At 33.4% G+C, this 12296-nt stretch overlaps 1 protein-coding gene across 1 annotated transcript; it reads left to right on the top strand.

Annotated features, from left to right (window-relative positions):
- The first annotated feature begins 833 nt into the window (after positions 1–833).
- LOC128559626 (uncharacterized) lies at positions 834–11229 on the top strand. Its single transcript, XM_053551935.1, has 4 exons — positions 834–1160; positions 6910–6984; positions 7956–8063; positions 11006–11229. The coding sequence occupies exons 1-4, from the start codon at positions 968–970 to the stop codon at positions 11227–11229; spliced, it is 600 nt and encodes a 199-aa protein (XP_053407910.1). The 5' UTR covers positions 834–967.
- The last annotated feature ends 1067 nt before the right edge of the window (positions 11230–12296 follow it).

The raw sequence follows: 12296 nt of genomic DNA, 5'->3' as shown, positions 1-12296 counted from the left end.
GAACAGTGAGTATCAGGCAAAGTGTCATATTCCACATAATAGGATCTATCTGTCAAACAGAATGAGAGAACTTGGAAGACTACTTCTTGAAGCTCAAAAACTTGATCAAAACATAAAAAGTGTAACAGACTTAATGCGAAATAAGAAATGGGATTTACTTGTCAGAGCAGTCAAGCAAGTAGCAAACTTTGATGAACAAACTGGAAAATTTGGGATACCATCTCTTGCAGAGAAACTAGGTCAGCATATGAAGAACTGTGCAGAAATGCTCCGCTTTGAAGCATTGAAAACTGGAGAAGAGGAATGGGTCGGGATAATGGACACATTCATACAAATGTACCGTTCAGGATGGAATAAAGAAGTGTCCTCTTTAGCTAGGTACACATCAAAAGAAAACAAGTATAACAAACCACAGCTGCTACCACTTGTCGAGGATATTGTGCAGCTTAACCGCTACTTGGATGAACGTGGAGAACAAGTATGTGAACAAATAAAATCGAACCCCAATAGCTATGCAAATTTAGCTAAGGTGCTTTTAGCCAAAATAATACTTTTCAACAGAAAGAGAAGTGGTGAGGCAGAAAGAATGACACTGGAGCAGTTCCATGAGGCAAAGTCAGGGGAAGTACGGGATCCAGTCATCAAAAAGACTCTAAGTAAGTTTGAACAGAGACTTTGCCGTTCACATTTACGAGTAGAAATTAGGGGCAAAAAAATGAGAAAAGTGCCAGTACTCCTTACTGAAGGAATGTTGAAATGGCTTAATATACTTATAGAATACAGAAGCGTTGCAGGCGTAACAGATGAGGTGTATGTATTTGCCAGACCAGGAAATTCAGAAAACCCATACAGAGGTTGTGATGCCCTTCGGGATTTAGCAGAAAGTTGTAAGTCCTGTAAACACCCAGAAAACATTACTTCCACAAAGCTGAGGAAACAGCTGGCCACATGTGCACAGCTTCTTAATATGAGAGACTTCGAGCAAGACCTACTGGCAACTTTTCAAGGACATGACATTAGAGTGCACCGGGAGTTCTACAGATTGCCAGAGAGTATGTTGCAGATAGCCAAGATATCAAAAGTTCTGCATTGTATCAATAATGGAACAATTCAGAAGTACAAAGGATGCAACTTTGATGACATAGAATTTGAAGAAAATGGTAAGTAGCGTGTTCAACCTTTCACAGTGTAACTATACAGCTATTTTACTTGCAAAGCCTGATGCAAATATTTAAAAATCTTACAGTGTAGTTTTGGACATACATGGTTGTATATCATGGATTTTTTCGAAACCTTTTTTAGCTCACCTGTCACAAAGTGACAAGGTGAGGTTTTGTGATCACGCTGCGTCCTTCGTGCGTCTGTCCGTAAACTTTTGCTTGTGACCACTCTAGAGGTCACATTTTTCATGGGGTCTTCATGATAGTTGGTCAGAATGTTCATCTTAATGATATCTAGGTCAAGTTCGAAACTGGGTCATGAGCTGCGAAAAACTAGGTCAGTAGGTCTAAAAACAGAAAAGCCTTTGACCTCTCTAGCGGCCATTTTTTCAAAGGATCTTTATGAATATTTTTTTTTTCATTTGAGGCCCCTTGCGGGTCACCCCGTTTATTTTTATACATGATACCTAAACATACAGTTCATATATATATACACAAACTTGACAATATTATGGTTAACATAGTTTAGTATTCCAATTTAGGTTTAAATATCATGTATTTAATAATATAAAATGTAAAGAAAAATAATGATATTTTTTGTTGCTATCCCACTTAATAGAAGAGTTGAGAAATAAAATAATCATGAAAAGGGCTACTTTAAAAGGATAACAAAAAGACCAAAAAAAAAGGGGGTGGGGGAAGTATGATTGTATCGTCTTTTACACTGTTGTAGATGTTTAAAAGATTGAACAATTGAGTAAGAAAAAGTAATGAAGATGTCAAAGGAATCTTTGCCATTTTTGTTTGAAGAGGTCTAGTTTTTCCTTTCTAAAAACTATTTCTTTTTCCAGTAAGATTCTGTTTTCTAAGATCTTAATAAAGCTTTCTATTTTTGGAACTGTTTTACAATTTTTCATTTGCAGAAGGTAAAACTTGCACAGAATTATTATAAAATTTATAGCGACATTTGTTAAACCTTGTTCTTGTATACCAAAACAAATTTCCCGAAGATTGAATTTTATATTGATGCTTTTTGTTTTTAAGTAATCGCTCAGTTTATTCCACATATTTTGTGCAACTGAGCATTCCCAGAAAAAGTGTTCTAATGTTTCATCATGCATATTGCAAAAATCACATAGTCTTGATGATGTTAGTTGACATTTATAAAGGTATGTATTTGTTGGAATAAATCTCATTAGGAATTTGTATTGAAAATTTCTCAGTTTAGTATCAAATGTTGACACAAAAGGAGTTGAAAATATTTTTTTCCATTTTTTTTTATTTTCTTTATCAATAAGTCTTTCCCACTTTCTTAGTGGAGTGATCGTTTCTTCTTTCATATTTTTTATTTGTATATTATATAATATTTTATTTGGATATTTCATTTTTTTAACCTTTTCCATTAGAGTTTCATCTCTATTTTGTGTTATTATTTCTTCTCTTAACTTTAATGTCTTGAAAGCAGATATGGCATGAATAATCTTATGATAATTCAAGAAACTATGTGTAGGAAAATTGTACATTTGCCGTGCCTTTTCAAAAGAGAAGAAATTGTTTTACCTAAAGTCATATAATTGTTCAACATATTTGATCCCTTTATCATACCATTCTTTTAAAAATATTGTTTCATTTCTACTTCTTATATTTGAATTGTTCCATATAATATGACAGTTTATGGGAATGCTGTTTTCATAGTTCATATTCTGGATATTGAACCAGGATATAAGAATGTCTTTTAGGAACAGATTTGTGGCACATATCGTTTTTATATCTTTCATTGCTAAATTGCAATCAAAAATAAATTTGAAACCATGTTTTTCCAAATACTGATTGTAGAAGAGTTTCCATAAACCTTGGTTGTTTTCATCAATGATTCTTTTAACCCAGCAAGCTTTTAGTGAATTTAAAAAGGCATAAATATCTGTCAATTTAATCCCTCCATTTTCGTAAGATTTCAGAAGTAGTTTTCGTTTAATTTTGTCTGGTTTTCCGTCCCAAAGAAAATTGTAAATGCTTTTACTTATATCATTTAGAATTATTTCTGATGGGTTGGGCAAGACTGTTAGCGGGCATATGAGTTTTGGTAATGCGAAGGTTTTTAAAACAGTAACTTTGCCTAATAGCGTCAATTTTCTATGCTGCCACTGTTTGAGACAATTTTTAAATTGATCAATTTTTGGCATTAAATTCAATTCTAAATGTTTTAAGTGATTTGCAGTAAATGTAAATCCAAGAGCTTTTGCACTTTCTGAGGTCCATAAGAGCTGTTTATCTACACAAAATTTTATTTTACTTTCTTTTAAAGTTCCTAGTCTTAATACTACCGATTTCTTTAAATTTAATTGCAATCCTGATATTTTCCCAAATTCTGTAATTACAGTAACAAGATTTTCAAAAGATTCTTTTTCACCATTGTTAACATAAGTTGCATCATCAGCAAAAAGAGTTTGTTTCATTTCTGCACCATTTACAGTGATTCCTTTAATACTATCGTCATTAGAGATTTTATTTGATAATATTTCCATATAGAGAATAAATAATGAAGTAGAAAGGGGACATCCATGTCGTACACCTCTCTTAATACATATTTCTTCAGATAAATATCCATTATTAATTATTACTGCTGTAATATTTTTGTAGAAGGTTTCAATCCATCCAAAATTAAAATGCTTTAGGCATGTTATTATAAAATTGTGATTTAATGTATCGAAAGCCTTTTCATAATCAGAAAATAATAATAACCCTTTTAAATTGTTGTTTTCAATGTAATCGATAACTTCAAAAATTAGCCTAACATTTTCTCCAATGTATCTTCCTTTCATAAAACCAGTTTGATTTGGGTTTATTAGTTTTGCAAGTATTTTCTTTAACCTATTGGCTATAGCCTTTGTTGCAATTTTATAGTCTACATTTAATAGACTTATGGGTCTCCAGTTTGACAAATTTATAGGATCTTTATCTGGTTTTGGAAGAAGAGTAATAATGCTTTGTTTTTGAAGATCTGAAAGTTCAACTTTATGATAACAGTTATTAATTGCATTGATATAAAATACTTTCAAATGCTCCCAATAATGTTTATAAAATTCAGCTGTTAATCCATCAGAGCCTTGGCTCTTATCATTTTTCATTTCAGACAATGCAATTTTACATTCATATTCAGTTAATAATCCCTCACATTTATCAGAGTCTTCTTTGCTTAATTTAGTCATGGAAGAATCTAGAAAGTCTATGTTTGAATTTTCTTGTGTCTTCGTATCATATAGTCTTTTATAAAAAAATGTTGTTTCTTTTAAAATTTCTGTTGCATCTGTGATTGTTTTGTTGTTTATTTGGAGCTTTTGAATATTTTTCCTTTCAGCATGTCTTTTTTCTAAATTTGCAAAGTATTTGGTATTTTTTTCATTCATTTCTACTTGTACAGCTTTTGATCTTAGCATAATACCATTTATTTGTTTGTCATAAAGTGTTTGCAATTCGTTTTTCTTTTCATTTAGTTCTTGTGAGTATTGGAGTACATTTGGTGAATTAAAGATTAAAGTTTCTAGGATATGAATTTCATTCTGTAGTTTTTCTTCTTGCTCCCTTTCTTTCTTTTTCTTACTTGTTGCATATTTGATGGTTACATTTCTTATGCTGCTTTTAATAAGCTCCCACAATACCTCAGGACGTGTGCATCCTTGTTGAAATTCACTGTGTTGTTTATACAGTTTATTATATTCCTATTTGTAGAGTAAACTTCATCCAGTATTAAACTATTATTTATTTTAAAATAACCAGGGCCTCTTTTTTGAACTATAGGATTTATAGTCAATGAAATTAATGAATGGTCACTTTTATATCCTTGTTGTATTTTACTACATTTAATTATGCTCCGAAAGGTGTCAGTTACCAAGAAATAATCAAGTCTGCAAAATATGGGTGGTTTACTATTTGAACTCCATGTATATTGAAGTTTTTGCGGGTTTGATACTCTCCAGATGTCAATTAAATGAAATTTTTTTAGTATATTCATTAACTTAGTTCTGCATCTTGTGTGGGTATTTGAAAGTCCATTTCTTTTATCAAGATTATGATATAAAACTGTATTAAAATCTCCGCCGATTATGATTTTTTTGTCATTATTTAGTTCTAGGTATGTTTCTAATTTTGAAAAAGTAAATAAATCATCCTTATTTGGGCCATATATGTTAATAAGAGTATATTCTTCCTCATTTATTTTAATATCAAGTGCTAACAGTCGCCCTTTGACTATATTTGTAGATTCTGTAACTGCAACTTGGTAAGGACCATCTGGATTTATTAATATGGCTACACTTTTATGAATATTGGTCAGAATGTTCACCTTGATGACATCTAGGTCAAGGTTGAAACTGGGTCATGTCCGGTCAAAAACTAGGTCAGTAGGTCTTAAAATAGAAAAACCTTGTGACCTCTCTAGAGACCATATTTTTCATGAATTCTTCATGAAAGTTGGTCAGAATGTTTAACTTGGTGATATCTAGATCAAGTTCGAAACTGGGTCATGTCTGGTCAAAAACTAGGTCAGTAGGTCATAAAATAGAAAAACCTTGTGACCTCTCTAGAGGTCACATTTTTCATGGGATCTTCATGAAAGTTGGTCAGAAAGTTCATCTTAATGATACCTAGTTCAAGTTTGAAACTGGGTCATGAGCTGCCAAAAACTAGGTCAGTAAGTCTAAAAATATAAAAACCTTGTGACCTCTCTAGAGGCCATATTGTTCAAGGGATCTTTATGAAAATGGGTCAGAATGTTTACTTTGATGATATCTAGGTCAAGTTTAAAACTGGGTCATGTCCGGTCAAAAACTAGGTCAGTAGCTCATAAAATAGAAAAAGCGAGTGACCTCTCTTGAGATCACATATCGGATCTTCATGAGAGTTGGTCAGAAGGTTCATTTTGATGATATCTAGATCAAGTTTGAAACTGGGTCATGTCCGGTCAAAAACTAGGTCACTATATCAAACTGTAGAAAAACAGTTATTTTTAGTATTTGTCTGTGGTCCATGTTCATTTTGATTATCTCAGCACAAGACTCGGTCATGTGTGGACAGGTGAGTTATTCAGGACCATCATGGTCCTCTTGTTCTACTGATCATTTACGTTTATTTGTATCCATAATGTTTTTTATAAACGTCAAATTTTCAATGGAAGTTTTTTTAAACTTTGTTTTTCCTATTCTGGATCAAGATAGCATTATTTTAGCATAAGTATATATTTAATAAACAAATTTTGCCTAAGGCATGATATAAACATAAGCACACTTGTACTTTTAAGGTGTCAAATATTTGCATAGACAGGTACATATTTTGCTATAATTCGTTAGAAATAACAATTTATAGAATAATTAATACCTCCTTTGTCTAGTTTCTTTGTTGCGCAACCACGATAGATTAAAAACAAATGATTTGATTTCAAATCTACACATTGACCATATATGACTAGGTCAGAATGTTCAGTAGTTCTCTTGAATAATCTTTACCAAGATCTAATCACCTAGATTTTTTTTTAATGAGGCGAAGAAATTTGTTGAGTAAGCACCCTCTTGTTCTCTCATTAGGTTGGAAGAAGTGCCTGTTTTCCTGTTAAATATTAAATGAGTTGGGGACCTTTGTCCCCATCTTGGACAGCTTGTTGCATACGTGGCATAAAATCACTATTTTTTAACTATTAAATTTTCATACATTGTCTTTGTCAAATACATGTTTATGCGTAATCTATTATAAACAGAAACTGTTGAAGAAGAAAGCGATGATGATGAAGATACTGACAGCAATGATATTGAAGATATACCCACAGAAGACGGTAGGCAGTGTTAACCTTTTTCAATTTTAAATAGCTTGTGAGAGATAACTCATTGCTTGAAGTTTTTGCTTATTTATTATAAGAATTTTTAAACGTGATGGCTTTTAGTCAGAGTTTGAATATGGGTCACAAGGAGTCAACAACCAGGTCACATGTTCGTATAATAATAAAACCTTGTGGCATCTTCACAGACCACATTTCTCATGTTGGTCATGTGGGTCTGAACTAGGTCACTTGGAGAGATAATAGAAAATCGTTTTGAACACTCTGAGAGCATATTTTTGGACTTCTCTACTGATGAAACTTAGAATATCAACATTGATGATATCTTGGTCAAGTTTGGAACTGGGTCATGTGAGGTTAGAAACTTAGTCACTAGGTAAAATAATAGTGAAAATCTTGTAAACACTCTAGTGGCGAAAATGCACCTATTGTCATGACCCTTACATCGGCATCTGTATTGGTCAAGTTTTGGGTTAAGGTCACTTTATTTCAATAAGTCAAAACATTTCGTAACTGTAGTACCTCCAAGAGCACGTAACTCTATCAAGCCTTTTTCAAAATTGAGTCTCACTTTGGATAACAGAATTTTTTCAACTAATGGTTTATACATGCAATACAAAGCACTGAGAAAAGTGGACTAAGTTGTCTTCGACAACAATTCCTATTATATAAAATACTGAAAAGCCTACATTATGTAGACTATGAATCAAAGACAAAGTTCTTGCCTAGAAAGTGAAGTCCTATGGTTTTGCTCCTATTTTCTTGTATTAGTGAATTTGAATAATTCTTCTTAGCTTAAAGTTCTGTTGCCATTCCATTGAGTTTTTTACCAACCGGAAGTGCCAAGTATATAACAGTTTTGATGTTTTCTTTTTGCAGTTTTCTGAAGATGAAAAGTCATTAGACTGATATCACTGCATTCATAAAATAACATTTATGCTTATACTGTATGCATATACCTTTTGCAGCTGTGCCGTCATCGGGAAAGAAGGGAGTGAAGAGGAAAAGAGAATGTACCACAGGTATTTATTATGCCCCCCTTCGAAGAAGGTGGGGTATATTGTTTTTGCAGATGTCTGTCGGTCGGAATGTAGACCAATCCGTTTCTGGATGATAACTCAAGAACGCTTGGGCCTAGGATCATGAAAGTTAATAGGGAGATTGGACATCACCAGCAGATGACCTCTATTGAATTTGAGTTCAATATTTTAAAGGTCAAGGTCACAGTGACCCTGAACACTTAAACGGTTTCCGGATGATAACTCAAGCACGCATTAGCCTAGGGTCATAAAAGTTGATAGGGAGGTTGGTCATGACCAGCAGATGACCCCTATAAATTTTGAAGTCAGTATGTCAAAGGTCAAGGTCACATTGACCAGGAACAGTAAAACGGTTTCCGGGCAGTAACTCTAGAACGCTTGGGCCTAGTGTCAGGAAAATTGATAGTTAGATTGGTCATGATCAGCAGATGACCTCTATTGATTCTGAGGTCATTAGGTCAAAGGTCAAGGTCATATTGGCCAGGAACAGTTAAAACGGTTTCTGAACTTCTTGTCTAAAACCACAGAGCCTAGGGCTTTGATATTTAGTATGAAGCATCATCTAGTGGTCCTCTACTAAGACGATTCAAATTATTGCCCTGGGGTCTAATATGGCCACTCCCCGGGGGTCACATGGTTTATATACACTTGTATATGGGAAAATTTTGAAAAACCTCTTGGCCAAAACCACAAGGCCTAGGGCTTTGATATTTTGTATGTGACATCAACTAGTGGGCTTCTACTAAAGTTTTTCAAATTATCCCCCTAGGGTCAGATATGGCCCCGCCCTGGGGGTCACATAGATTACATAGACTTATAAAGGGAAAAACTTAGAAAATCTTCTTGTTCAAACCACAAAGACTAGGGCTTTGATATTTGTAATGTAGCATCATCTAGTGATTCTCTACCAAGTTTGTTTAAATTATACCCCTAGGGTCAAATATGGCCCCACCCTGGGGGTCACATGGTTCATATAGACTTATATAGGGGAAAAGCTTTTAAAATCTTCTTGTCAATAACCTACAACATTTAAATTTTGACCACATGTATGATTTTGAGTGGCAAGATGAACCTTGACATGAGTTGACCTTGACCTAGTGACCTACTTTCATATTTCTGTAGCTACAGCCTTCAAATTTGGACCACATGCAGAGTTTTGTGCACCAAAAAAAAATTTGACATTGACATTGACCTACTTTCACATTTTTAAAGGAACAGGCTTCAAATTTGGACCACATGCATAGTTTTGTGTTCCGAAATGAAATTTGGCCTTGATTTTGACCTAGTGACCTACTTTCACATTTCTTAAGCTACAGCCGTCAAATTTTGACCACATGCATAGTTTTGTGTACCAGAAACAATTTTGACATTGAAATTGACCTAGTGACCTACTTTCACATTTTTGAAGGTACAGGCTTCAAATTTGGACCACATGCATAGTTTTGTGTTCCGAAATGAACTTTGGTCTTGAGATTGACGTAGTGACCTAATTTCACATTTCTGATTGTACAGACTTCAGATTTAGACCACATGCATATTTTTGTGTTCTGAATTGAAATTTGACATTGATTTTTACCTACTACCTACTTTCACATTTCTCAAGCTACAGCCTCCAAATTTGAACACATGCATATTTCTGTCTACCGAAATGAACTTTGACCTTGATATTGATCTACTACTATTGACCTGCTTTCACATTTCTCAAGCCACAGCTTTCAAATTTGGACCACATACACATTATTTTGTACTGAAATGAAATTTGACCTTGATTTTGACATTGAGCTACTCTTGAAATTTGGAACATTTAAAAATGGCTCAGTGAATGGCACCAAGATCACTTTGTAATCTCTTGTAAGTTGTTAGGTTAAATGTCATGGTCAGATTAAACCAGAATGGTAGAACTTTTGTTTACAGTGAGCATATAATTTCTGTTATTGTGCAATTACTAAATGCATCAAGGGGGGCATTTCGTATTTGACGAGCTCTTGTTGCATAGGAAAATGCAGTTACTGAAGAAACTTTCTCATTTATGGAAATATTGCTCTATCGTAATTGTTTAACAAATTTTCATGAGCCTCAAAGGCAGAGCACATACTTCTGTAGGTCAGAATTTAAACCTGGTTCCCAGTGGTCGGACCACCTAAACAGTGACTTAGATTCTGTCTCCCTTCAGCACTTCCTTTGGGTTGTTGTCTCAGTTGTGCTTTGAGATCAAAAAAGCTGTCATCTATACAAACAATGAACAAAATATTTGTTTGCACCATTTTAGTTCCACAGTATGAAAAATAGGGGTGGCTATTCTACTTGTACCAGCATCACTGTCAGCTTTCTTTGTTTAAAGTCTTTTGACAATCTTTTGCTTATTTATTTATAGGTGTTATATATAAAAGTTAATGTTATCCTTTCTTTTTCTGTCCTATCTATTTCACTTTTGCTTATATCTTAAGTTCGCATAGATATTGTCCAGAAAACAAACAATGTATTTGCAGGGTCAAGGTCACCAAGTTGTTATACTTGGATTTTTTTTAGAAAGCTTAGTTTATAGACATATCTTTGGTACTTTAAAAGATAATGTTTTGAAATTAAGAATATTTCTTTATAATTGTCATCTGCATGTGCGAGTACAAACCCTATAACTCTAGTTGTGTTTTTGACAGATTTATGCCCAATTTATACTTAGTTTTTTGGCTGACATCGCTTTCTGGATATAACCTTAGCAGAGTATAAGATAAAAGACTTGACACTTTCTTTATCATCATCAGCTGCATGTGATACAATCCCCATAACTCTGATTTGTATTTTGTACCAAATAATGCCTCTTTCATACTCCTTTCATACAATCCCAGTAACTCTAAAATGTGTTCTTGACAAAATTATGCCCGTTGGGTTATCTTCCTTTAAAGTGGAGGTCTCATTGAGTCATATTTTCATTTTACTGCCATATTGGTGAATAATGGGATGTGCTGTTGTATGGTCAGCTCTTGTTTCATGGGCTACCAGGCAGGCATGGAGTGATGAAGAAAAGAAGACACTTGAGAGAGTATTTGCCAAGTTCATTAAAGAAGAAAAGGTGCCAGGAAAGTTGGACATAATTAATGTTGTTAGAAGTGAAAAAGTATTTGGAAACTACAACTGGAAAAGGGTGAAATATGCAGTTTACAATATTATATTAGGGCGAAGGAAGAAAAGTAGATTTATTTAATTATGCTTTGTAAATTTCGCTATGTGGTTCAATCAAATTATACAAGTTTTACTAAACAGAGGAACAATTAAACACAACAGAGTTTGTAGACGCAGATAATCGACAACTTACTTGATTCCTGCTTCAAAATTTGTTTATTTTCTTGCTTTTTAAGGTTTTAAAAGTATCAACACAACCATTTCACTTAAATCTTGTGAGTACACATGTGCATATCAGTAGGAAGTCTAGTTGTGCATATGTTGTCAGTATGTTCTATTTGATTGATTTTGGAGAAGTTATTAGCCTAGAATTATTCTTTTTTTTCATTTCAAATAATGTCTTACAATATTCATTTAGAGCTTTTTAAGGCCTTTCTAAAAACTTTAGGTATCTGCACCTGACTTCAACACTTATAAAAGTATAAGCCTTTTTGTATTTGATTAATTTGATAAATTAAATCCTTTATACGCCATTTTGTGCTTGTTTTTGCTATAAAACCCCTATAACATGGAGGTGAATCTACTCGGACTTTTTTTTATCAATCTACGTCCCCAGACTTTTTGATTGAGGGACAGACTTTTTTGGATTTATTCAACGTACTTGTGGTTAAAAATTGAACAATGCCATTTAAAATACAAGCAAGACTGCCAATTTCATCATTCCGCTGAATGTTCAGATAATTTAGTCGTTTATTTATGCCATTAGATTTCTCATATTGGATGTATTTATGTCTTGGTTATCAAAAAAGATAGATGTGTTAGATATTTTAAGAGTTTTGCTCAATATTTATCTCTTTCTCAACAATACTAAACGCAATTTTCCAGGTTTCGCCGATACATTGTTTACAAAACAACAATTATCGAACACTTGCATCTTGATCTTCACACAACAACGTACTTGGACCGTTTAAAACGAGGATTTTTTCGTGTTTTGTTCGTTTTCTCGACTGCGAATTTGTTTTCCTCTGTTTATGAAAAATCTCAAAAGTTTCGTGTCTATGATACTTGTTCGCATAAATATATTATTGGGGCATTCCGTGGACAATTTACATCAAACATACAATATACATATTAAGCACTTAAAATCAT

The sequence above is a fragment of the Mercenaria mercenaria genome, chromosome 9, assembly GCF_021730395.1.
Source record: "Mercenaria mercenaria strain notata chromosome 9, MADL_Memer_1, whole genome shotgun sequence".
Taxonomy (NCBI): domain Eukaryota; kingdom Metazoa; phylum Mollusca; class Bivalvia; order Venerida; family Veneridae; genus Mercenaria; species Mercenaria mercenaria.
The sequence above is the reverse complement of the archived record's forward strand: the minus strand, read 5'-3'. Positions and strand labels throughout refer to the sequence as shown.